The sequence below is a fragment of the Capricornis sumatraensis genome, chromosome 9, assembly GCF_032405125.1.
Source record: "Capricornis sumatraensis isolate serow.1 chromosome 9, serow.2, whole genome shotgun sequence".
NCBI lineage: Eukaryota > Metazoa > Chordata > Mammalia > Artiodactyla > Bovidae > Capricornis > Capricornis sumatraensis.
In genome coordinates, this window is record NC_091077.1 from 8,176,515 (window position 1) to 8,204,099 (window position 27,585).

The 27,585-nt window shown below is 48.8% G+C and overlaps 1 protein-coding gene across 1 annotated transcript; it reads right to left on the minus strand.

Annotated features, from left to right (window-relative positions):
• Positions 1–1,579: 1,579 nt before the first annotated feature.
• On the minus strand, positions 1,580–26,862 carry TMEM38A (transmembrane protein 38A). The gene is made up of 6 exons (XM_068981460.1): positions 26,739–26,862; positions 7,508–7,664; positions 7,100–7,284; positions 4,557–4,644; positions 2,573–2,690; positions 1,580–1,807 (listed from the first exon to the last, which is right to left on the minus strand). Exons 1-6 carry the CDS (start codon positions 26,860–26,862, stop codon positions 1,580–1,582), a joined length of 900 nt encoding a protein of 299 aa, XP_068837561.1.
• Positions 26,863–27,585: the final 723 nt, after the last annotated feature.

A 27,585-nucleotide genomic window follows, 5' to 3' on the forward strand; every position in this document is an offset into this window, starting at 1 on the left:
CCTGATGACCTGCAAATGGTACAGTGAGGATTAAACCTAAGTCTACCTAATCCAAAACCCTACAGACTTCACCTACTGCCTCCATCTCCCCCTGGTGACTAAGGGCTACGGTGAGGTTCATTCTCCTAGAAATTCCATGTGTCTCTAAGTTCACACACTCCCATTGTGCCCTGAGGCCAAAAGAGCAAGAAAGAACCAGACAAGCCATCAGGATTCTTTCACAACAAATTTATTTGCTGATCTTTCACACTGCGCCTTGATAGACATGCAAGAGGAGGAATTTGGGGGCCCTACAGCCTCAGGACCCACCAAGCTCCCGGGCATCACCAGATCAAGGCACTTTCCCAATAATTAGGAGAAACCTGGGACCCCAACAACCCAAAGCCTATGTGTCACAGCCACAGGCTGATGCCCTGAGCATGCCCTGAGCACCCACATGCAAAGAACAGTCCCAAGCTGGCCAATCCTGGGCCCAAATCCCACCTGAGACTGGCCATGCCCAACCCACCCACCTCTCTCAAATACCCTGGTGACCCAAGCTGAGGTGAGGGTGGCCAGGAGGGGCGCTCAGCTGCCACCCCCTGGCTCACCCCAAATCAAGTTCCCAGCCTGCCCAGTAGCAGCACGAGGTTTGGCACATAGTAGGCAAGTGTTTGTTGAATGACTGAGCGAGCGGCAATGAAGGATGCCAGCACTGAGGGAGGCCTCGTGGAGCTTCTGGAGTCAGACAGTGAGGGCTTGAAGCCCCTGGACTAGAGCCAGATCTTGGAACCCCCGCCCGGCCAGCTGCATTTCTTTGGTTTAGGGGGCAACCTGAAGCCAAGGATCAGAACAAGCCTCCCCCACCCCTCCACGCTCTTAAGTCTGGCCTAGACACATCTACTGAAGGCCTCCTTTGTTCCAGGTAACTTGTGGGGTTCTCCAAGCCACAAACACAAAAGATCTAAACTGCAAAACTGTTTTTTAAGCACGATGAACATCCATCAAGGCCTCACCTCTTGACTGTGTTGTGCTTCTGAGCTTACAAAGCTGGTTTGTCAGGTCCAGCCTCACAGTAGCCCTTGTATACAGAATGGGGTGAGGGGCTGCTATACTGATGGGCACACAGAGCTCAGAGCAGGGGGCAGCTTGCCCAGGGATGCCCAGGAGAAGTTGACAGGAAGAGACGTGGAAATCACAGCAGCTACCTTACAGCAGACAGTAAACATCCATCAAACGGATGAGCCTCAACATGGCTTCAAATTCTTTCAGAGTCAAGGTGTCATTTTAGAGAGGGCGTAACAGGACCAAGAACGTAACTGCCAAGGTTTCTGGTTGGAGCTATTGCTGGGATCCTGTGGACCGCTCCCCCAAAGCTGTAACTCTATGGGGACTTGGCAGAAGGAGAAATGGACCCCCCATTCCTACAAATGCCCTTCACCCCCCATATCTCATTTAACCCCCCACATCAGCCCTGGAGGGTGGGCTGATGGCCCCAGTTTGCAGACAGGGAAGCAGAGGCCTGGAGAGGGGAGAACGGAACCCAGGTCCTGGGTCTGGGTCCTCTCCCTGGTGCCCTGAAGACCCCCTGGGCTGCCCGCTAATCTGCCTTCTTGGTCTTCTTCTTCCTGGAGCCCTCACTCAGCTCCTCTTTGGACTTGGCGGGCAGGGGTGAGTGTGGGGAGCCAGGCCCGCTGCCACCCTGGGATCCACCATGGTTGTTATGGTGATGGTCGCCCCCCGAGGCCGACCCAAACAGCACAGGGCAGACGTAGGCTTCCAGGACATCAAAGGGGGAACTGTGGGAGTGGGTGGCCGTCAGGAACACCTGAGGTGGGATGACAGAGGGACAGGAGACAGCGAGAGAGCCAGCGGGAGGGTGAGGCAGAAGCAGATGGGGGGGGCAGGGATAGAGAGAGAAGGTCAAAAGGTCAAGGACAGAGGGAGCCTAGACTCAGATTTCTGGCAGCATGTACCCCCAGGAAGGTGATCAACTATCCTGCCTTTTCCAGGATACAAAGATGTTGGTGCTTAAAATCCCAGCCACACCGGAACAGTTGGTTGCCTTTTCCCCAGGAGTATTCCCTGGCACCACACACACACCTGGGCTCAGAGAGGAGCTATGCTTGGTCTGGGGTCACTCACTCCCTTCCTCTGTTCAGTGTGGTCCCCTCCTAGGGAGCCAGCAATGAAGTTCCCCAGCTCCATGGGGCAGGGAAGGGTGTGTGGCCCTGAAAGACCTTTCCTGAGTAGGAAGTGACTCCAACTAGCACCATTCCTGGTCCAGCCCGCTCTCCATGCCCAAGGCACAGGCCCCATACTCCAAACAGACTCCTACTCTCCTGCTTCCATCTTGGCCTTATGGGACCCTCTGCCTGGGAGACCTTGTTCTGGTCACTCTCACCCCCACCTGCTGGACCCTGGTCTTCTCATACCCTGCTCTCAGGCGTGAACCTGCTGACAAGCTCCCCCCACTCCCCGACCTCGACCTTAGGGCTGTCCTTTCCCCAGACCCCTCAAGGGTATCAGCCTAAGTTTCCCATCCTCAGCCCAGGAAGCACGGGTCAGCATTAGCCAGGACAGGAGGACTTACCTTACACGATACCATGAACATGGTGAAGATGAAGATGAGGCTGGCTTTGGACACCGGGAGCCAGCGGGTCTGCTGGAGGGTGAAGAGGATGGCTCCGTACAGGCTGGCCTTGGTGGGGCTGCATGGGGTGGCTCTGGTTATCCGGAGGGTCTACATGGCTCAGGGCTTTGTTCCTCTGGCCCAGAGCCCCTTCTCCACCCGCCCCTGCTACGCCCAGCTCCCACCCCAACTTCTCCAGGGTGCATGGTGGGAAGATGCCCATGTGACATGGACAAGATGGTGCCTCCCTGGGCAGTAAAGAGCTAACTTGGTGCAAAGAGAGCTCTCTCCTCTGGCCTGCTCCTGAGAGGTCCCCACGAAGTTCTGCCTGATCGGAATGTCTTTGTTCACCTGGGGACTCTGGGTCACACCAGATGATAATGATGTGATTTAGGGTGGGGTCTAGGGCCACATGGTATCAGCTGAACCTCTGGAGGGACTGGAGACTGAGGTTGGCCATCCAGGGTGTCAGTTAGGTCCATGTGACCAAGCTCCAGGAAAACTCCTGAACACCAGGGCCTGAGGGAACACTACTGGTTGGTAATCTTAAATACACACAGTCACACGTGGATACTGGGAGCAACAGGTGCTATCCACACAGCTCCTTGGAGAGGGGACAGTTGGAAGCTTGCACCTGGTCTCTCCCTGGATGCTCTCCCTTGTGCCTTTTGCCTTTGCCAGTTTTAATCTGTTCCCTTTGACTCTAATAAACTATAACCCTAAGTATAACAGCTTGGCCAAGTTCTATGCCTCTTCCTAGCAAATCATCACATCTGAGAGTGGTCTTGGGGACTCCTGAACAATGCATCCCCTGGAACGTGAGATTATAACACACAATTTTTATTGATTTTCCTTTTCTTCTTTGAAGAATAGGCTTCCGATATTTTGACTTGCCCGTGAGCTGAGTGTGTGGACACATCTCTCATGAGGATAAAATGAGATAATGCCATGTTTTGCAACATCTGACATGGGAGGTAGTTTTCACTGGCTTATGTTGTTGATGTTCAGTTGCTAAACTCTTTGCAATCCCATGGACTGCTGCAGCACGCCAGGCTCCTCTGTGCTTCACTATCTCCCGGAGTTTGCTCAAACTCATGGCCATTGAGTCAGTGATGCCATCCAACCATCTCGTCCTCTGTCATCCCCTTCTCCTCCTGCCTTCAATCTTTCCCAGCATCAGGGTCTTTCCAATGAGTCAGCTCTTCTTATCAGGTGGCCAAAGTATGGAGCTTCAGCTTCAGCCTCAGTCCTTCCAAGTATGGAGCTTCAGCTTCAGCCTCAGTCCTTCCAGTGAATATTCAGGGTTGATTTCCTTTCTGATTTAGGACTGGTTTGATCTCCCTGAAGTCCAAGGGATTCTCAAGAGTGTTCTCCAGCACCACAGTTCAAAAGCATCATTGGCACACGAGTGAGTCTTTTAATGTTGTCATATTTTAATGACAACAGCTTTAGGGAAGAAAATTTAACTAGCCTGATCCTTTCAGGTCTTTTAAAAATGTATTAGACTTAATGCCTCATGTGGGTCATGGGTTGAGTACTGTATATGACCATCTGGTCTTACCCTTTGTTCTCCACCTAACCCCAGCCACACTCCCCACCACACCCTCACTTCCCATCCAAAATCTGTACCCTGGCCCTGAAGAACCAGGCAGAATGTTTTCTGACTTGATAGTTGGCAGAAGCACTAGCCTCTGTCCAGAGTCTCCTTCTTTGCCAGAAAACTCCTCCTCAGTCTTCAAACCCCATTTCCTGGGAGATGAAGGAGTGTCTTATCTCCCTGAAGCTCTGCCTACCCCCTCAGTAGTGTCAAGGCTCTGCCTCTGAGGTCCCCCAACCATGTCCTCTGGAAGCTTCTAGAGGGAGAATCAGGGGACCAAGGCTTCTAAGTTACCAGAGTATCCAACCCAGGGTCGGGCCCAGGGAGTGGGGAGGATGGGATACTCACAAGGACATGTGCAGAATCTCGTTGGTTTCTGGCTTCCAGACCCCTCGGAGCAGCTGCTCAAGGTTGGACATGAGGGTGACACCAGAGCCTATGGGACAGGGTACTTCTGAACAAGCCTGCCACCCCCAGCTTCCCATTCTTCTTGGCTGAATTCCCAAGCAAGAAGTTTCTGGAGTCTTCTCCAGAGGAATATTGAGCCTAAGGTGTTACAGGTGAGGAAACTGAGGCCAAGAAGGGACAGTCTTCCCAAGGATCACAAGGCATATTCAGAGCAAAACCAGCATGGAGTAAGGGGGGGTCATATCCCACCTGCAAGATATGTCTTGATCAGATCTGGATTGTCTGCCCTGATGTTTTCAACCCAGGACCTTGAACTGTCCAAGAGGCTTCCAGAGGGCTCCCCACCCCCAGCCTCTCTCCTGCCTTGGGTTTCTGAGCTTTCAACCTTTCTTAAGCCATTTGCCCTCTGGAAGGCATGTTATACCCTTGGGGACTTTTCTCTTTAGAACAGGCTTCCTAGAGAGACAATAAGGAGACCCATATCAAGATTTTTGGTTGAATTTCTAGAAGAATCTTCCCATTTACTCCAAATGTATTGGCTAAAGAGGCTTAGACACTCATTGAAGGAGTGGTTGTGCCAACTGGGGTGCCCAATATGTACCACTGGATCAGGAGTTTGCTTCTGGGGTGTCTTTGCCCCAAAGAGTCTTTTGGCAATATTTTATTTCACCACTGGGGAGGGAGCTGCTACTGGCAGCCAGTGGGTCGAAGCCAGAGATGCTGCTCAACACCCTGTAACACGCAGGACAGCCCCCGCCAGAGCGTGATCCAGCCCTAAGCGTCAAAGGTGCCACAGGACACTGGCTCGCTGGCAGGCACTCCCAGGCATTTGGGAGCACCCACCTTGGTTGGCAGGAAACGGGAATGCAGAGCTTAGTGGTGTTCAGCGCCTGCTCAAGCCTTCTCTGCCTGCCTCCTCACCACTCCCTGGCCCACCGCTGCAACCATCACTGCTGAATTGTCTGTTTCTCCTTTAACTTCCCTCGGTTTTTGCTTTACGTGTTTTGGTGCTCTGTTTTTAGGTGCATATATGTTTAAAATGGTTATATCATCCTAGTGGGTTGACCCACCATTATAAACTGTCCCTATGTAATTTTAGTAACTTTTTGTTTTGGTCGAAATGTCTATCTTGGTCTGCCTCTTAGCATAGATAGAGGAGGGGGAAAGGCGGGGCTTCAAAATAGTTTTGAATGTGAATGTTGAGTTCAGAGGACCAGGCGTCAAACCCCATCTGTGCCCCCACAGCCACATGACCTTGGGCAAGTCATTTTATTCCCCTCCTCAGCAGAAAGGGGTGATGCTAACTTTCTGCTAAAGAAGGTCAAGTAAGATGCACAGTAAGCCCAACTCAAAACTTACCCTGGATTGGGGATCTTAACCTAGAGTCTATGAACCCAGAGGGGAAACAGAAGTACATTTTCATTTCCACATCCTTCACTGAAACACAGTCTTTCCTTTTATCATGAAGGGAGGCAACTACCTTGGCAGGATTTGCAAGTCTACGACTGTCATCAACAGAACTCACAGATTTTTTTTCTTTTCACATTCTCATTGTTGCAGATGGTTTCAAATACCATTTGTGCTCAATGCTGCTTCAAGAACATGAGACTTATTAGAAGTCAGTGGAAGGTCTGCTATTTAATCAATAGTAAATATGCATAAAGGGCTTCCCACGTGGCTCAGTGGTAAAGAATCCACCAGCCAATGCAGGAGACACAAGTTTGACCCCTAGATTGCGAGGATCCCCTGGAGAAGGAAACAGCAACCCACTCCAGGATTCTTGCCTGGGGAATCCCATGGACAGAGGAGCCTGGTGGGTTATGGTCCATGGGATCAAAAAAGGGTCAGACACGACTGAGTGACTAAATAACAAACAGCAATAACAAATAGGCATAAAACCACTAAAGCCTATTTTAAAACACTTTATAACTACTTTAAAATAATAGGTTTCCTTTATTCTCCTATACATTTTACGTTATGCACTTAGGAAAATATAAAAAGGCCTGTAGGCTTTACTGGGCTGACAAAAGGGCCACAGTCCACAAAGCTTAACAGGGGTATGATTTCCTCTCTATGAGGCACTTGACAATGTCTGGAGACATTTCTGGTTGTTGCACTGGTGGTAGGTGCTACAGGCATCCAGTGGGTGGAGGCCAGAGACGTGCTCAACACCCTACAATGCACAGGACGGCCTCCACACACAGAAGGGTCCAGCCCCCCATGTGAGTAGGGCCGCAGCTGAGAAAGCCTTCTCCAGAGGCATTAGCGATCGTGGTTTCATTGTCCTATTTACTTTTTTAAAAGAAAATCTCTGCTGAATTTGTTACAATACTGCTTCTATTGTTTAAATTCTGGTTTTCTGGTCCCAAGACATATGGGGTCTTAGCTCCCTTACGGGACTGGCTAAGACGGCTGATAATGGCCACTGAGAAGGGGCTCTCAGTGGGCTGACTTCCCTTTGCTCTGGTTATGGTCCTGTTTACCTTTGACCCACCCGGTGGCGATCATGACGAACCACCCGTGGTGGTAGTGGTGATGGGCGTGATGGATGCCCACGGCGATCTTGCGAACTCTTACCACCTCCTTCATAGCCACAAAGATGAGTTTCACTGGCAGGAAGCAGACACATTTGTAAAAGAGGTCCAGGGGGCAGAAGAAAATCAAGTACCTTTGGGGAGAGAATGCCAAGCATCAGGGGGGAGATAGACCCTGGGGGCCCCCCGGAGACGAGGTTATGTCCAGGCTCAGGACAGCTGGGCGGAGAGGGTGGTGAGTCAGGGCTGACTGTGGAGGTTTGGCTGGCGGGTCCTAGTTCCTCCCACCTCCCGGGTGGTGGGATCGCCCTGCCCGCCTGCTCTGCTCTCCCACATCCCATGACCCGTGATGCTCACCAGACCGCTGAGGCCAGCAGGATGCTGGAGTTGTTGCTGAAGTAGTCGATCAAGGGCTCCCCAAGGAGCAGATCAGCCAGGATGTAACTCCCAAAGCAATGCAGCATGGCACACAGCCAGGACGCCATGGGGTGGTGCCGGGACAGCTCAACTGCTCCTGAGGGGCACGGGGGTGTCCCCACCATCACCAGGGCGCTGAGGGCATGCTTCACCATCATGCCCTCTGACCAGCCCGTCCTAATTCAGCCGCCTTCTCAGTGTCCGCCCAAAGCCTTGCAGTTCGTCCATTTATAGAGGAAGAACCAAGGCTCAGAGAGACTGTACACACGTCTGAGATCACACAGAGAGAAGGCAGAACCAGGCTGGGGCTCTTTCCTCTGAGCTCAGAGAGGATATAATTAAAACAAATCATATTTAGCAGGTCTTCCTGGTAGCTCAGTTGGTAAAGAATCCACCTACAATGCGGGAGACCTGGGTTTGATCCTTGGGTTGGGAAGATCCCCTGGAGAAGGGAAAGGCTACCCACTCCAGTATTCCGGCCTGGAGAATTCCATGGACTGTAAAGTCCATAGGGTCACAAAGAGTCGGACACAACTGAGCTACCTTCACTTTCTCTTTCATATTTAGCCAGCATTCCTGGGTCAGAGGTGGTGATGGTGGTGGTTTACTCATTAAGTTGTATCCAACTCTTGTGATCTCACAAACTGTAGCCCATCAGGCTCCTCTGTCCACGGGATTTTCCAGTCAAGAATACTGGACTGGGCTGCCATTTTCTTCAACGAGGGATCTTTCTGACCCAGGGATCAAACTTGGGTCTCCTGCATCGCAGGCAGATTCTTTACCACTGAGCTATCAGGGAAGCCCTCTCAGACACTGGGTTTCAGTGCTTATAGGAAGGACTTATTAAATCCTCATTGGTGGCTGCAGCCAAGTGATCACTGTTATTGTCCTGCCCAAGGAGACTGAAACTTGTTTTGTGTCGCTTGGCCATGCCTCTCGGCTCATGAGATCTTAGTTCCCTGACCAGGGGTTGAACCTGTGGCCCCTGCAGCGGAAGCGCACAGTCTTAACCACTGGGCCACCAGGGAATTATGAGGAGACTAAAGCTTGAAGAGGGCAACATGCAGCTGAGAACATCTGATGCAGCCTTGGGCGGATGCCAAGATCCCCGTAAGCCTACACCTGTACCTTTGGTCTTTCCTTATTTTAAAGAAAAAAAAAGTGGGTGTGGTAAAATATACATAAAATGTGTCACTTTAATCATTTTAAGGGTACGGTTCAATAGCGTTAAGCACATCTATGTTATTGCACAACCATCCCCATCATTCATATTGATAGCTTTTTCACCTGGCAAAACTGAAACTCTGGCCCATCACACATTAACTCCCCATTCCCCCTTCATTCCAGCCCCTGAGGCCCACCACTCTTCTTTCCATCTCTGTGAACTTGACTACTCTAGAGACCTCAAGTGACTGGAATCATACAGCATCTGCCGTTTTGGTGACTGGGTCCTTTCACTTTGCATAAAATCCTCAAGGGTTATCCATGTCATGGGATGTGTCAGAGTTTTCTTCCTGTTTAAGAATGAATAATATTTCCTCCAATGTGTCTACCACCTTCTGCATATCCATTCATCTGTCGGTGGGCATTTGGGTTGCTTACTTCCTTTAGCTATTATCAATATGGCAGCTAAGAACAAGAGCGCACGAATATCTGTGAGTTCCTGCTTCAATTCTTTGGGGCATAATTCCAGATGTGGATTTGCCGGATCAAAGGTTAATTCCATTTTCAACTTTTTGAGAAACTTTCCCACTGTTTTCCACAGCAAGCACCCCATTTTACATGCCCACCAGCAACGCACAAGGGTTCCAACTTCTCCACCTCCTGGGTAACACTTACTGTTTTGTTTTTGAGGAATAGCTATCTTGGTGGGTGTGAGGTGGTATCTCATCATGGTTTTGATTGGCATTTCCCTAATGACTAGTGATACTGAGTTCTTTTTTCAAATACTTACTGGCCTTTTTTTCTTCCTTCTCTGCACCACCATTATTTTAAACATTTTCACTTATTTATTTGGCTGCACTGGGTCTTAGTTGCAGCATGTGTGTCTAGCTCCCTTACCAGGAATTGAATCCAGACCACTGGATTGGGAGCACGGAGTCTCAGCCACTGGACCAGCAGGGAAGATCCTTATTGGTCATTACAATATCTTCTTTGCAGAAATGTCTATTCGAGTCCTTTGTGCATTTTTTTAAAAACTGGGTTGTCCCTCTGTTGTTGAGTTCTGCTCTTATGGAGAATGTTTATTGGCTTTGACTGGCCCCATTGAAAGGAGAATCTGAAGTCTTGCTTCCAAGCCTCATCTTATTGGGAGAGTGCCATCAGGGCAGAGGGAAGTCACCAGATACTGGTACCAAGATGGACAGTGCAGGCATGCCCAAGTGTGTGGAAGGGTACAGAAAGAGCAATGAGCAGAGCTGCATAAGGGAGTCCTTAAATATAGAATTATACTGACAGAATGGTGAGGGAGAGAGAGCAACCCTATTAGCATCACAGAAGGAACAAAGACACAAAGCAAAACTGGCCAAGCACAGATGCCACTTCTTCCAGGAAGGCTTCCTTGCTCTACTGAGCCAGTCACTCCTGAGGACTTCCACTACCCTGTGGACTCCACTCTGTTGGTACTTTATGCAATTTTTTCACATCAAATAAGAGAAAGGACCTTAGTGGTTGCTTAGGGATGGAGGGGTGGAGAAGGCAGTGGCACCCCACTCCAGTACGCTTGCTTGGAAAATCTCATGGATGGAGGAGCCTGGAAGGCTGCAGTCCATGGAGTTGCTGAGGGTCGGACACGACTGAGCGACCTCATTTCCACTTTTCACTTTCATGCATTGGAGAAGGAAATGGCAACCCACTCCAGTGTTCTTGCCTGGAGAATCCCAGGGACGGGGGAGCCTGGTGGGCTGCCGTCTATGGGGTCACACAGAGTCAGACATGACTGAAGTAACTTAGCAGCATTCAACCCAAGAAAGAAAATGTGAAACAATGGACTTACTTAGCAAATAGAAATAGGGACCCCACCCCTAAGGAAGATGGCTTAGTGCATTAGTTTCCACCTTGACTGTACATCAGGATTACCTGGGGACTTTACAAACACCTGATCCCTCTGCCCCAGCCAAGTGTCTCGGTTGGTGGGTCTGGGGTGTGGCTGGGCTTGTGGATTTTTTAATGCTCTTGAGTGATTCCTCTGCCCAACATAGTAGAGCACACAGAGATAGGGGAATGAGCTGGTCCATGTCCTGACATCCTGCAGCCCGGATAACCCCAAACCTTCCAGCCAAGGCTGAGAGGTTGGGCTCCCAAGAACAACGGTTTTCAAACTGTGTTCCTGGGAACCGTGAGGGTTTGCAGGAGGAAAGGTGAAATCAAGTGGGTATGCTGGAGTTGAAATGGAGCACAGTGTCATTTACTGCTTCATCTCAGACTTCGGCATAAGGTTTTGTTTGAAAAGGAGAATCTGGTATTCACATAGTCATGCATACAAATGTTCATAGCAGTTTTTATTTGTAAACAACTTAAATGGCTTCAATGGGTGAATGGATAAACAAACCCTGGTATATCTGTACCATGGAATACTATCCAATAATGAAACAGGAATGAACCAGGGATACAAAAACTATCCGAACAGATCTCAAGAGTATAATGCTCAGTGAAAACTGCCAATCTCAGGTTATGTGCTGTACGATTCCATTTATATAACATTCTCCATGGGATAAAACCATAGTGATGAGTGGCAGAGAGCAGATCAGTGGTTACCAGGGGTTAGGCTTCTAAAGAAGATCCAATTACAGGGGGATTCCCTGATAGCTCAGTTGGTAAAGAATCTGCCTGCAGTTTGCCTGGTTTGATTCCTGGGTCAGGAAGATCTGCTGAAGTAGGGATAGGCTACCCACTGCAGTGGTTTTGGACTTCCCTTGTGGCTCAGCTGGTAAAGAATCTGCATGCAATGTGGCAGACCTGGGTTTGATCCCTGGGTTGCAGTATTCTGGCCTGGAGACACAACTAAGCGACTTTCAATTTTTCCACAAGGGAGTTTTCATGGGATGTCAGAACCATTCTATATCCTGACTGTGGTGGTGGTTACTCAAATCTACACATGTGATAAAATTTCAAAGGACTATATTTTTTTAAAGTGCAAGCAAAAACACCTGAATAAAGTCTATAGTAGGTGTTAATGGTATAATACTGGTGTCAATCTCCAGTTTTTTTTATTTTTTAATATGTATTTGGTTGTGTCTGATCATAGTTGTGTACACAGGATCTTTCATTGTGGTTAGCCAGTGGGGTTAGCTGTGGGGCACAGCCTTAATTGCCCTGCGGCATGTAGGACCTTAGTTCCCTGACCTGGGATTGAACCTGCATGCTCTGCATAGGAAGACAGATTCTTAACCACTGGACTACTGGGAAGTCCCAATTTTCAGCTTTTTTTTTTCCCATAATGAGCTATCATTGGGTAAGATGTTATCATTGGATGAAGCTGGGGAAGCTGGAAACTCTTTGGTTCATTTTTGCAACTTCTGGAAATTCCCTGGTGGTACAGCAGTTAGGGGAGCTTCCCAGGTGGCGCTAGTGGTAAAGAACCCACCTGCCTGGAGAATCCCATGGACAGAGGAGCCTGGTGGGCTACGGTCCATAGGGTCGTAAAGAGTCAGACACAGCTGAAGCGACTTAGCACAGCAGAGCATAGCCAGAGCCAAAGCAACTTAGCACAGCACAGCATAGCGGTCAGACTTGGTGCTTTCACTGTGGAGCGTGCAGTCCCTGATGGGGGAACTAAGAGCCTGCAAGCTGTGTGGCATAGGCACAATAAATAATAAATTACTTATGAGTCTTGAACTTTTTCAAGATAAAAGCTATTTTAAGATCCCAAATTAAAATGAAGGTGTGGGGGTCTAGTTCTTTAAAACCACGGTTACGAAACCACTAGAGGTACAAGACTGATGAGTATTAATCAAACTGCACACTTCGTACTACCCACTGAAAGTCTTGCAGATCTTTTGAAATAGTTCAGTTCTATCTTTACACTGCTATTGTCATAATCTTCCAGTCACCCCCCCAACTTGGAACTCAGGTGTCTTCTGGTGTCTTCTTGATTCCTTCCCTCCCCCACTAGCTTCATTTTCCAGAGAATGAATTTAGAATGAAGTTGTAAGACACAGTTACTTAGCTCTCACAGCTGGAGGTGGTACCAATGACTGTCTTAATTATTTATCTTGTAAATTTTATTTTAAAATTTACTGAAGTATAGTTGATTTATAAGGTTGTGTTCATTCCTGCTGTACAACAAAGTGATTCAGTTATGCACACATACCCATTCCTTTTCATATCCTTTCCCACTATGGTTTGTCACAGGATACTGAATATAGTTGCCTGTGCTATATGGGAGGACCTTGTTGTCTATCCATTATATGTATATAGGTATTCATCTCCTACAGTTTGCATCTGTTTATCCCCAATTCCCATTCCTTCCCTCCCCCACCACCCCAGCAGCCACAAGTCTGCTCTCTATGGGTGTCTTTTCTGTTTTGTAGCTAAGTTTATCTGTGTCATATTTTAGATTCCATGTATATGTGATATCACATGGTATTTGTCTTTTTCATTCTGACTTACTTCACTTAGTATGATAATCTCTGCTGCTAAGTCACTTCAGTCGTGTCTGACTCTATGTGACCCCATAGACAAGGACGGCAGCCCAACAGGCTCCCCCCTTCCCTGAGATTCTCCAGGCAAGAACACTGGAGTGGGTTGCCATTTCCTTCTCCAATGCATGCAAGTGAAAAGGGAAAGTGAAGTCACTCAGTTGTGTCCAACCCTCAGTGACCCCATGGACTGCAGCCTACCAGGCTCCTCCATCCATGGGACTTTCCAGGCAAGAGTACTGGAGTGGGATGCTCTAGGTCCATCCATATTGCTGAAAATGGCACGATTTCATTCTTTTTTATGGCTGAGTAGTATTCCCCAGTGGCTCTCTTCAAATAGTTTACTTAAATCCAATGAACACGCCACTCAATGTGGATGCGAGATAACAAGGTTACAATATATGATCTGTTAATTAAGAGACTAATCAAAAGATATAATCAGTCTAGCTCTGGGGATTTTTAAGGGAAAGCTTCTCTTTATATCTAGAGATTGGATGACTTTTGTCTCTAAATTGTCAAATCTAGGATTTCCCTGGTGGTCAAGTGGTTAAGAATCTGTCTTCCAATACAGGGGATGAGGGTTCAATCCCTGGTCAGGGAACTAAGATCCCACATGCCTTGAAGTAATTAAGCCTCTGTGTTGCGACTACTGGGCCTGCAGGTCACAACTAGAGAGAAGCCCATGTGCTGCCACTAGAGAAGCCTGCACGCTACAGCAAAGGCCCCCTGCAGCCACAGGAATAAAAACAAATGAAAATTTAAAATTGTCAAATCCAAAAGCTTGACCTCTTTAGGCCATGTACCCAAATCACTGCAGATGGTGACTGCAGCCATGAAATTAAAAGACGCTTACTCCTTGGAAGGAAAGTTATGACCAACCTACATAGCATATTCAAAAGCAGAGACATTACTTTGCCAACAAAGGTCCGTCTAGTCAAGGCTATGGTTTTTCCAGTGGTCATGTATGGATGTGAGAGTTGGACTGTGAAGAAGGCTGAGCGCCAAAGAATTGATGCTTTTGAACTGTGGTGTTGGAGAAGACTCTTGAGAGTCCCTTGGACTACAAGGAGATCCAACCAGTCCATTCTGAAGGAGATCAGCCCTGGGATTTCTTTGGAGGGAATGATGCTAAAGCTGAAACTCCAGTACTTGGCCACCTCATGCAAAGAGCTGACTCATTGGAAAAGACTCTGATGCTGGGAGGGATTGAGGGCAGAAGGACAAGGAGACTACAGAGGATGAGATGGGTGGATGGCATCACTGACTCAATGGACTTGAGTTTGAGTGAACTCCAGGAGTTGGTGATGGACAGGAGGCCTGGTGTGCTGCGACTCATGGGGTCACAAAGAGTCGGACACGACTGAGCGACTGAACTGAAGTGAACTAAGTGTGAAGCTATTGATATAAGTAACTATAGACTACTGATACACTCAACAAGTTGCATGCATGTGTGCTAAGTTACTCAGTCATATTCAACTTTGTGCAACTCTACAGACTGTAGCCCACCAGGTTCCTCTGTCCATAGAATTCTACAGAGAAGATTACTGGAGTGGGTTGCTGTGCCCTCCTCCAGGGATTCTTCCCAACCCAGGGATTGAACTCATATCTCTTACATCTCCTGCATTGGCAGGCAGGTTCTTTACCACTGCCACCTGAGAAGCACCCCAACAAGTTCACTTGATCTTAATCCTTCAGTGAGTACAAGGACCTTATCCATCTTATCTGCTGCCGAACCCTCCATCCCATCCTCCTCCCTTCCTCCATGCTGGGCACTGTCCTGATACATGGTAGCTAATAATAATTGTGAGTGAAAGAACTCCTGTCCACCTAGAGCTTACATTCTAGCAAATGTGCACTGAACACTCTTAAGCATTGCAATTATGTTGGGCACTTTTAGTTACATTATTACAACCTCCCCTGCTCTCTTTACTTAGTTCCTTGTTTTAATTTAGTTACTGTTGTATCCTAGGCAAATACATGCCTTCAAAGCATCCTCAAGGCTTCAGCCTCAGACCCCAGGCTTTCCACCCCAGAGAACATAGGGGTTGATATCCCTACCTACAGTGAGTTACAGGAGGGACCAGTACTCCCCTCCCGGCTCAAGTTCATGTCCATCAGAACCTCAGAAAGTGACCTCATTTGAAATGGGGTCTTTGCAGATGCGATTAAGGTAGGGATCTCAAGATGAGACCATACTGGAGCATCTGGGTGTGTCCTGAATCCAATGAGTGTTCTAGTAAAAGGCAGAAAAGGAACCACAGACACAGATAAGAAGGTGGTGTGAGTTAAACTCACAAAGAGATATGTTTTCACAAATCACAAAGAGGTAAGTCCTAACCCCTGCTATCTGTGAATGGGGCCTTATTTGGAAATACAGTCTTTGCAGATGTAATTAATTTAAGGTGAAATGATTATGTTGGTCTTAATACAGTGTCTGGTGTTCCTGATAAGAGGAGATGGATCACAGTGGGGAAGGCTGTATAAACAAGGAGGCAGAGACCGCAGTGATGCAGCTGGAAGTCATGGAACTTCAAGGACGCTAGCCACCTCCGGAAGCTTTGCCTAAGCTTCCTTCCTAGAACCATCAGCGAGAGGATGACCCTGCTGACACCCTGATTTTGGATTTCCAGCTTCCAGAATTGCTAGACAATACATTTTGGTTGTAAGCCACCCGGTTTGTGGTACTTCATTATGGCAGCCAAAGGAAATTTATACAAAAAGCCAGATGAGGGGGATTCCCTGATGGTCTAGTGGTTAAAACTCCATGCTTCCAATGCACGGGGTGCAGGTTTGATCCTTGGCCAGGAAACCAACATCCTACATGCCACATGACCAAAAAAATAAATACAATAAGAATAATAAAATAATTTTTTAAAAGCCATATGAGGTCAGAGGCAAAGATTGGAGTGATGTGTGATGTGAGTACAACCCAAAGCATGCCAAGGATGGCTGGAAGACACCAGAAACCACGAGAGGAGCATGAACGGTTCCTCTCCTGAAGCTTCTAGGACCCAGACACCTTGACTTTGGACTTGAGACTTCAGAACATGGAAAGCATAAATGTCTGTCGTTTCAAGCCCTCTAGTTTGTGGTCATTCATTATACGGCAGCCCTAGGAAACTAACATAGCACGTGACAGACGAGGCAACAGATCCTGAGCGGCTGTCTGAAGATCAGCCAGGCTTCAGTGAGGATTTATGAGTTCTGACCATGTGCCAGGCTCTTGCTAGGCACTAGAGAAGCAGCCATGAGCAAGAGTTGGTTCAGGGGTTACCTTTATGGGGTCCGTAGTCTGGTAGGGAGGCAAAATGGTTAAATAATCCCACAAAGGGAGGCCAAAACTCATAAGGGAGAAGCACATGGTGCTTTGAAGGGTTTAATTCAGCAACTGTCTTAACTGAGGAGGTCAGACTTCATTTAGGTAGCAGTGCTTAAGCTGAGATCTGAACAATGAGCAAGGATTTCCTAGAGGATGAGGGGTGGAAGTGAGAAGACGATCCAGGCAAAGGGAGCACATGGGAGAAGGTCAGAAGGGGAGAGAGGGAAGCTGAGAGCAAGGGGACACTCGGCACAAGATACAGTGTTCAGGGAACTTCCCTGGGGGTCCAGTGGGTAAGACTTCTCCTTCCAACGCAGGGGTTGTGGGTTCGATCCCTGGTCAGGATCTAAGATCCCACATGCCTCTCAGCCAAAAAACCAAAGCATAAAAAACAGAAGCAATATTGTAACAAGTTCAATAAAGACTTAAAAATTGGTCCACATCAAAAACATCTTGCAAACAATGAAACAAACACATCCACACCCACGCAACCAGAACAATACACTGTCAGCATCCAAGCCTCTTTCCCAGGTCCTCTGTCTAGTGTTCTAAGCTCATGTTGGGGAAAGAAACACGAAATCCACTCTGCTCTACAGAAGGAGCTGCCTTCTTTTCAGATCAGTCAACCTCAGAGAGAAGGCTGGGGAGGAGGAATATCGGCCCCTCCTCCAGAGGAAAAGAGCCCGAGTTTCCCTTGTACGTACACAGTTGGGAGGGTCAATAGGCAGAACCAGCTGAGAGGCAACCTGGCAACACTGAGGAAGTGAGTCACCTGCGAGTCACTTGGCGCCAGCAATTCCATTCCTCACTATTTGCCCCAGAGAGAAGCTCATGCACGTGAACCAAGAGACACGGGTCGGGGCGCATCTCACCGCCGCACTGACAGCAGGGGAAAAGCAGCGTCTGCTGATGCTTGGTGAGGGGCGAGTCACACCAAGGGCTTCCCGGGTGGTGCTAGCGGCAAAGAGTCCACCTGCCCCTGCAGGAGACCCCAGAGACGTGGGCTTGATCCCTGGGTCAGGAAGAGCCCCCCTCCCTGGAGTCGGAAATGGCAACCCACTCCAGTATTCTTGCCTGGCAGATCCCACGGACAGAGGAGCCCGGTGGGCTACAGTCCATAGGGCAGCAAAGAGTCAAACACGACTGAGTGAGTGAACACAGGGTCACACAAAATGGAATATCGCAGAGTAGTTATTTTTAAGTGGACTAGGAGCTTCCCTGGTGGTCCAGTTGTTAAGAATTCACCCGCCAATGCAGGGGGCAAGGGTTCAATCCCCAGCCTGAGAAGCTCCCGCATGCCAAGCCTGTGTGCCACAGCTACGGAGCCCGCACACCTTGAGCCTGGGTCCTGCTACAAGAGGAGCCCCCACAGTGAGAAGCCCAGCTTCCCTCAACGGAGGGTAGCCTCCCTGCTCACTGCAGCTAGTGAGCTTGCCTGCAGCAACAAAGATTCAGTGCAGCCAAAAACAGACAAATCAACAAATCTTAAAAACACAAATGAACCAGTTAGGGAATTTCTGGTGGTCCAGGGGTTAGGACTCCAATCCCACGCTGGGGAACTAAGATCCTGCAAACCGTGTGATGCGGCCAAAACAAACACCAGCAACACACTAGATCCAGACCTGAGCTCCGCAGCCTCAGCCTTGCTGGCGTGTGAGGCTGGATCACTCTCTGCTGTGGTGGGCCCATCCTGTGCACTGCGGGATTCAAGGAGCATCCCGGGCCTTGTCTCACTGGATGCTGATAGCCCACCCCCAGTCTGAAGAAGGAGATGGCAACCCACTCCAGTATCCCTGCCTGGGAAATCCCATGGACAGAGGAGCCTGGTGGGCTATAATCTATAGCCCAGACACTATAATCTATAGTCAGACACTTCTAGTGTGGTGGGGACTAAACCACCACCTCACCCTGGTTGTGACAACCAAAAATGTTTTCAGATATTGCCAAACATCCCCAGAGGACAGATCTGGCTGAGAATCCCTGCTCTAGATGCCTCAATACTGATAAATCCCATAAGGCTGCTGCTGAATAAAAAAGTTAGGTTGCAAAATGATATGTTTATGTATATTCTAGGTATAATATATATGTAAAACAACACAAGCTGCCCCACGCAGTTCATAGACATATGCACATTGGTGAAGGTATACATACAGGCATGGGAATAATATAGGCTGATTTTAGGGCAGTGATCATATCTAGAAGACTCCTGAGAGTCCCTTGGACAGCAAGATCAAACCACTGAATCCTAAAGGAAATCAACCCTGAATATTCATTGGAAGGACTGATGCTGAAGCTGAAGCTCCAATCCTCTGGCCACCTGAAGCGAACAGCTGACTCACTGGAAAAGACCCTGATGCTGGAAAAGACTGAAGCCAAGAGGAGAAGCAGGTGACAGAGGATGGGATGGTTGGATAGCATCACTGACTGAATGGACAAGAATTTGAGCAAACTCCGGAAGATGGTGAAGGTCAGGGAAGCCTGGCTTGCTGCAATCCATGGGGTCACAAAGAGTCGACTTAGTGACTGAACGACAACAATATATCTAGAGAGGGAAAGAGGGGAAGGGAGGGGACTGGCTCTGTCACTATTTAAAAAAAAAAAAAAGATCTGAAGCAAATCTATGTTCACATCTAGTAAGTGTATAGTGAACACAGGGGTATCTGTGTCATGCATATTCTGTATGTTTGCAATATTTCATCATCAAAACTAGAAAAAAAAAACACAAGGGTCCACCTAAAAGTTGATAAGCAAGAAGGACTTGGGGTGCTCTCCTGCCTTACCACACCAAGCCCCCTGGGGGGCCCCCACTGCCTGCCCCCTCCCCAATGGTTGTGAATGGGGACCCAGGAACAGGAGGTCTCCCAGCCTAGCGTGGGGCACCACGCGGTTTTATGCACAGCAACCCACCAATAGGTTCTAGAAGACTCTCAAAAGGTCGTGTTCACAGAAGCGCTATTCACAATTGCCAAAAGGAGAAAACCACCCAAATGTCCCTCAACAGATGACCGAGCAAACTAAACGCGGTCCATCCGCACAACGGAAGATACTACTCAGCCTTAGAAAGAACTGAAGCACTGACAGGAGCTACAACAGGGGCGAATCCTGAAAACACGCCACGTGGAAGAGGCCGGGCACAACACGGCACACACTGTGCGGCCCCACTGGCGTGAGACGTCCGGAAAAGGAAAAGCCATCGAGACAGAAGGCAGATTACTGGTTGGCAGGGGCTGAGGAGTGGGGTGGGGAACGACTGCTAACAGGGACCGGAGTTCACTTTTCAAGCGATGAAGATGGTTCTTGAGCTTATACGTTCCATACGCGTGCATGCCCTGTTGCTTCAGCCGTGTCCAGCTCTTTGCAACCCCACGGACTGCAGCCCGCCAGACTCCTTGTCCATGGGATTCTCCAGGCAAGAATACTGGAGTGGATTGTCATTCCCTTCTCCTGGGGGTTTTCCCAACCCAGGTATCGAACTCGAGTCTCCTGCACTGCAGGTGGATTCTTTACCACTGAGCCACCAGGGAAGGCCCACATTCCGCTTTACCCTCTGAGCCACCAGGGAAGTCCACATTCCATACCCGTGGGCTCATACAATATGGCCCTTTGCATCTGGCTTCTTTCACTGAGCTCAGCATTTTCAAGGGGAATATTCATTTCCACTGCTGTACCGTATTCCATCATAGGAACAGATCACAAGCTATTTATCCATTTTCTGGCACATATTAATACATACTATAATCAGAAACCTGCCTCATAAAAGTCGTTTCAGATTAAATCAGCAACACACTTCCCTTTCTCTTTACACCCTCATTGACTAACCACATGTTCTTGGACAAACCATCTTTTTTTCCCCCAGCTCTTTCCTTCTGTCAGGTGGGAACCCTAATCCCTTCTTTGCCTAACTCCTATCAGGGGTTGGAATTAAATTTTCCCTCCTCCATCTCACCCTGAAGTCACAAGCCCAAAGTACATCCTCTCTGCACCTACTAAGCTCCTCCATTATGAAGCCCAGTGCCCTCTTCTCTCCTCCGGGCATCTATTTAAAACACTGCCAGCTGAGATTTAATCCTTGGGAGCAGCTGGTGGGTCCTATAGGGGCTGGGTCAGGTGAGGCCCCCATGTTTTGCAGAAATGGATACTCTGCAACTAAAAATAACCCTCAGGGGTTGAATTCTTTCCAGGATCTTTCCTTTGCCTGCTGGGATGATAAGGTGGGGTGGGGGTGTGGGGAGCTTGGGTTTGCAGGAACTCTGTAGGCTCCTCACTATGTGGGAAGCCTGGTAGAAAAGTCACACGTCTGGGGTTTGGCTCTGCGGCTCACTCTCCAGTGGCTTTGGGCAAATGACCACCACCACCCCCTCTCACCTCCAGCCTGTTTCCTCTTTTGTCAAAGGGAGAATGAGAGCATTCCCTTCACTGAGTTATGCTGATGATTCAATGCTGTTTATTATCATCATTATGCTTTTTTAAAAAAATTAAAGGGCATTCCCTTGGCAGTCCAGTGATTAGGATCCTGTGCTTTCACTACCAAGGGCCTAGATCAGGGAACTAAGATCTTACAAGCCATGTAGTGTGGCCAAAAAAATAATAAAATTGAACTATAGTATCTTGATTTACAATATCATTAATTTCAGATTAACAGCAAAGTGATTCAGCTATATATATATAAATGCATACTTTTTCAGATTCTTTTCCATTATAGATTATTATTAGATATTGAATATAGTTCCCTGTGCTATACAGCAAACCTTTGTTGTTTATCTATTTTATATATAGCAATATGTATCTGTAGCTTCCCTGGAGACTCAGTAGTAAAGAATCTGCCTGCCAGTGCAGGAGATGCAAGAGACACGGGTTCGATCCCTGGGTGGGGAAGATCACCTCGAGAAGGAAATGGCAATCCATTCCAGTATTCTTGCCTAGGAAATCTCATGAACAGAGGAGCATGAAGGCCTACAGCCCAAAGGGTCACAAAAGAGTCAGACGTGACTTAGTGACTAAACCACAACAATGGGTATCTGTTACTCCCATACCCCTACTTTATACTTCCCCTTTCTGCTTGGGCAATCACAATTTTGTTTTCTAAGTCTGTGAGCTTTTTATCAGTTTCACTACTCTCCCAGAAACCCTAGAAAGACAGGATGAGTCTCCCCATTACCACCGGAGAAGACTGGGGCTGGTGGGGACAGTCTGCCCTGAGGATCCACAGCAAGGCAGTGGTGGAGAAACTGTCCCCCTGGCTCTTTCCCTTTGCCATGCTTCATTCTGATTCCTTTTGCTGGGTCTTAGAGCAGCACCAGGAAGCAGAAAAATGTGGGTTTCAATTCCAGGTGCCACCAAAGCCCTCCCCTCTCAATGGGTGAGCTCTGGCAGCTCACTCCCCATCTGGGCCTCAATATAGTCATCTGTAGAATGGGGATGCTGTCTAGAGCAACCAACTGTCGCTGTTTGCTTGGGCTGAGGGGTTTCTGGGGCTTTGGATGCCTGTCTTGGGCAAACCTGGGTGAGGTGGTCACCCAGGGCTATTACTCATTTCAAAGGGCTATTATTCATTTCATTTGTGAAAGATGAAAAGAAATTAAGCTTAGTGCTTAGCAATTATGTGAAGGTTATTTCTGGAACTGGGCTGAAATGGAAAGCACCTGTGGGTGGAGATTTTAGTGGATGGACTGATGATAAAAATCAGATCTGCCTAAGGAAGAAGCACTGATTCTGACCCTATTTCTGATCTGTGATGGGCTCCACACATTCCCTCTCTGGGGGTTAGTGCCCTGTCTGTGGATGGCTGGGAAGTACTAGAAGATTCCCTGGTGTACTTTTCTTTCTTTCTTTTTCTTTTTTTTTGCTGTACCAGGTCTTAGTTGCAGCATGCAGGATCTAGTTCCTGGACCAGGGATTGAATCCAGGCCACCTGCATTGGTAGCAAGGAGTCTTAACCACAAGGGCGTCCCCACAGGGCACTCTTAGCACTGCTACCATTCTGTGCTATTTAGTGTGAGATCCAAACATGGGAGGTGTGCTCACAGAGTTTCTCTAAGCCAAGTCTCCCTCCCCCAAGCCTTGGTGCTCAGCTTTCTTCCTCACTTGTGGTTCTCTTGAGCTCCCCCCACTAATTTTTAAATGCTCAAACTGCAACGAAGATGTCCTTCAATAGGTGAATAATTAAACCGTGGAACAGTCATGCCATGGAGTATTATTCAGCACTAAAAAGAAATGGGCTATCAAGCCACAGAAAGACACAGAGGAGCTTTAAATGCATATAGCTAAGAGAAAGAAGCCAGTCTGAAAAGGCTACATAGTGTATAACTGCAACTCTGTGACATTCTGGGAAAGGCAGAAGTATAGAGACAGTAAAAAGATCAGAGGCTGTCAGGGATTTGGGGAGAAGAGGCAGGAGAGACGAACAGGCAGAGCTTGTGGCATTTTTAGGTTAGTGAGGCATTTCTGTGCAATACTACAATGATGGATGTTGTTATTGTTTCAGTCACAGAAAGTATTGTCTGACTCTTTCCAACTCCATGAACTGTGGCCTGCCAGGCTCCTCTGTCCATGGGATTTTCCAGGCAAGAATACTGGAGTGGGTGGCTATTTCCTTCTCAGGGGATCTGCCTGACCCAGGCATCGAGCCCACTTCTCCTGCATTGGCAGGCAGATTCTTTACCACTGAGCCAGCAGAGGGGCCCCATAATGATGCATACATGTCACTATATGTTTATCAAAATCCATAAAATGTACAACACAAAGGAACCCTTATGTCAACTACAGACCAGTTATAATGATGTTGATAATGCAATACAATGATGCTAAGAGGGCAATAATGATGCTGACAATAATGCTTGTTCATCAGTGTTCCCCTCTGGTGCAGAACCTTAATGGGAGGCATGGCTGTGTGTGGAGGAGGTAGTCAGCCTGCATGGAAAACTACTTCCATTTTTTTGTTGTGGATCTAAAACTGCTCTAAAAAAATTATCTATGAATTTAAAAAAGAAAAGAATGAAGATATTCAAACAGCTAACATATAAACATGGTTGCAAAGGAAGCTGCAAATCATATTTCTAGCTTCCCTTGAAAAATTAGTTCTGCTAGTTCTAGCCCCAATCAGGTGGCGGTGCACGTGGCTGGACCTCACCTGGGGACTGTCCTCACCTGGCTGTCTTTCTGCTTTCTATATGTGACCTGCCAGGCCCTTGGAAGCACGGGAGTTTAAGACTCAGTCTAGATTTACGATTCTTAACTGGAGGTAACTGTGCCCCTCTAAAGGGACACTGGCAATATCTGGAGACGTTTTTGGTTGTCACAACTGGGGTGTGCTGCTGGCTTCTAGTGGGTCAAGTGAGGGATGCTGTGAAACATCCTGAAACTCACAGGATGGCCCCCACCACAGAGGATGATCTGGCTCTAACTGTCACTAGTGTTGAGGTTGGGAAACACCGGTGCAGAAAACTAGAACTTAAAATATTGATGCTGGTACCATCCCCTGCAATTCTGATTTTCATGATGAAGGGGTACTCCCTGGACAATGAGAATCTTCAAAGCTCTCCAGGTGACTCTAATGTGTAGTCATACTTGAGAACCACCAGTCTGGAAGGCTCTTTGCGTGGATCAGGTCTTAAAGTAGCCATTGATTGTCATTCAATCATTCACTCATTCCTTCAATCATGCAGCCAGCATCCACAACTTCTTCCTCTCTTCTTGCATAGAGCTAGGAGTCTTAGAGGTGACTCAGATTTGGCCCTCCCTGCCCTATTGAGTTCCAGGTTCTTTTAGTCCATCATTTCTCAAATGTTAGTAAGCTTGCAGGGATCCTGTTCAAATGCAGAGTCTGTTTCAGTAGGTCTGAGTGGGGAGCTTGGCATTCTGCTTTTCTTAACCCAGGGGTCACAGATGCTGTTCACCTGAGGACCACACGCTGTGCTTCATCCTCATTCAGGATTCTCATGAAAGTCTGACCCAGAAAATGCCTGCAGCCCAGGAAACACATTGCCTCATGCCTTACAAATCGTTCTACTACCTCTCACAAGTGCCTTAGACCGGACCACTGACCAAATTCTCTACAGATCTTCATAAGAGCCAGGTAAGGGAACCCAGATTATTGTACCAATGAGCCCATTTCACAGATGAGCAAACTGATGCTCATGTAAGCAAAACAACCTGCCTGGTGTTTACTCACTGCTAAAGGCAGAACTGACTTCCAGTTTGAAGATTATTCCTTAAGCCAGATTGGCTCTCAGGTTCACAAAATTCCTAGGGGCCCATGCATTCTCTAGCTGGCCCTGCAAACAGCACTCAGACTGCGAAGAAACCTTTACAGAGGCTTAGCAGGAACACCAAACTGGAGGGCTACAGCTAAGCCCAATGCCTCCCTTTTCTAAGGGTAGGCAAGTCCTCCAGAAAAACTGTAGTCATTCTTGGGGTCCAGCAGACCTGGGTTGGAATCCCAAGGCTGTCATCTACCAGCTATGGGACCACAGGTTCATTGCATATGCAAATTAGCTTGGCCTCTATTTCCTCAGCATCCCTAGGGGAGGAGAGCTTGAAACAGGAGCATGCCAGGTCTCTATCCCAGACTTTCTGATTCAGTTGGCCTGGAGTGGAGATGAGATAGGGGAAGGAGGGCCCCCAGGAGCCTCTAAGGCACCCTTTCAACCTTCAAGAACCTTCAGGCTCCAGCACTTCAAGTCCAGAAGATTTATTCTGTGACTCCAGCAGGAATGTCTCAATCCCTACTGCATGCTCCCAGCCAGCCCAGAGACCGCTTTCCTTCCAGACACTTGTGTCCTACATCACTACCGGGCTTCTGCCCACACAATTTTAGATCCCTCAATGTGTGCTAGGTTCTGTGCTTGCCCAAGAGACCTGGTATGAGCCACCAGAAATTCATCTGCAGACAGGAAATACAGCCCTGTGTTCGGGCTAAGACAACACAAAGCTTATTTTGCTTTGCAAAGTAACTGCTTTCCAAAAGCGCTTATAAAGAAATAGGCTCTGGCATGTGGACGAGCTAAAATAGAACAGAAACACTTTGCAGGCAGAGTATGATCCTATTTGCATAAGACTGTGCATTTACATCCATAACGACAGGGGTATAAATGCAGAGAAGCGAGGTCTGGAAGGCAGCCACAACATCGACTGTAATTATCTCTTTTTTCTTTAGGCTTTTCAATTTGATTTTTCTCTTTAATGTACACTAGCACCTATCTTCATCATCTTAAAAAAAAAAGGGGAAGCTATTTCTGAGAGGATACAGGAGTAATTTACATCTAAGTGGGAGAAAAGATCACAAAGTTTCAGGTGATTGGTCTTTTTTCTAAATCTAAAATTCTATTGTCCCTTTAGGTTGCTGTTGTGCTAGAGTTATTAAAATAGGAGGAGATGAATAAGAAACACTCCCTAAGCCTTGTATATAAATAGGCTGCATTCTAAGGAGGCCATTTACTGTTACTGAAAAAAAAAAAAAAAACAACCAAGACTCTGGGTCTTCCCCCAGCGATTCTCCAAAAGGGTCTGGAGCTGGTGGGAGGAGGCTGACCCCAAATTACCCTGCCCTAGGGCCGGTCCAGCTCAATAAGTGGAAAGGATCCGGGCCAGAGCTGGAAGAATTCCCGCTGGGCTCCAAGATCCGGCACAGCCTCGGCCCAAGCAAAGGGAGAAGAGGTTGCCCCAGAGCCACAGCAGGGAAGCGACATCGGTGTCACTTTCTCTGAACCTGATCACAGCCCCCAGCACTGCCGGCCCTTATATAGACACTCAGCTGCGGCTTTGGCTCCGGCGCCAAGGGCAAGGAGAGAGGTCAGGGCTGCAGGCGGCCAGGACTTGTGACCTGGCCAGCAGAGCCGACCCCCGCCTGCGCCCTCACCACGACCTAGCCCCTCGCCCAAGTTCATGAGACCCTCTCCTGCCAGGATCCCTGACCTTCTCTCTCCCCGCATCCTCCCCAGCACCTGTTCCCCACTCCTCTGAACAATCACGTTCCTCTCCTGCATCTGCTTCCCCTCCCCCAGCCCCACAATCCCAGGGGCTTCTCTCCTTGCCCTCGCTCACATCTGTCCCTTCTGCCTGTCCCCACGATACCAGAACCTGCCGGCGCCCCCGAACCGACCCCTGGGACTGCTTCCTCACGATCCAGGCCTTTCCCCTCCTCCAGACCCCTGGGTTTCCTGCCGTCTCCCGCCCCGTAATGCCAGCCCTCTTCAGCACCCCGGCGCTGGCTCACCTGGCTCATACTTGAGGTAGAGGATGGAGACGATGAAGTAGCTAAGGTCGAAAACAGGGAAGAGGGGCACCCGCGAGAAGCTGAGCGCAAGCTCGCCCAGGCTCAGCGCCGAGAGCAGCTCCATGGCGCCCACCGGGTCCCACCCCAGCCCCCAGCCCAGTGCGTCCCGTCGCTGGCAACTGCGCCCCCGCCGCTGGACCCGCCCCCGCCCGCCAGGCGCCGCCCCAACCCGGCCCCCGCGGGAGAGGAGGAGCGACCGCTGGCCTCCGCGCGGGTCGTGGGACCGTCCTGTCCCATGGAGCTCGGTCGGTCCAGCATCCCACACTCTCTCTCGAGCCGTCATGACCCGATACAGCCCAGCCCGGGGGAGTGGGGTGGGTGGATGATGCCGGGTGCGGGGTCGCTGTGGAGTGTGAGTTGGACACGGAATCTATCCTTGGAGGGGGGAGATATCCGTTCCTCAAGGAGCCCACTCAGGCAGGACGGATCATTCAGGACCCCACTCCTGTGGGGCTCGGTTAGGACCCACGTCCTCTGTGGAGCCCTCGATTCGAGACCTCCATCCCCCCGTGGGACCGGATCACTTGTGAACCCCATACTCCCGTGCCCCATAGGGTCTTCTCGGTCAGATCCCTAGTCCTCTATCGATCCGTCATGATCCCAGCTCTAAGCCATAACTTCTGTCCTCCGCCAGGAATCACGTCCTCCGAGGGAACCTCTCAGTGGGAACCCCCGCCCTCGATAGTTCCCCCGGCTAGTGGGGATCTTGCTTTCCGTGGGGCCCAGGAGGAGGCCCTTTGGAACCCAACAGTCGGGATGTACATGTCAGGGAGAACCCACTGCGTCG

Excerpts from the sequence above, each read along its gene's own strand:
- TMEM38A (XM_068981460.1), bottom strand. The coding sequence starts at position 26,862 with ATGGAGCTGCTCTCGGCGCTGAGCCTGGGCGAGCTTGCGCTCAGCTTC. Across the intron at positions 7,285-7,507 it reads CTGCTGGCCTCAGCGGTCTG|GTACTTGATTTTCTTCTGCC; the intron begins GTGAGCATCACG and ends CTCTCCCCAAAG. Across the intron at positions 1,808-2,572 it reads TGTTCATGGTATCGTGTAAG|GTGTTCCTGACGGCCACCCA; the intron begins GTAAGTCCTCCT and ends ATCCCACCTCAG.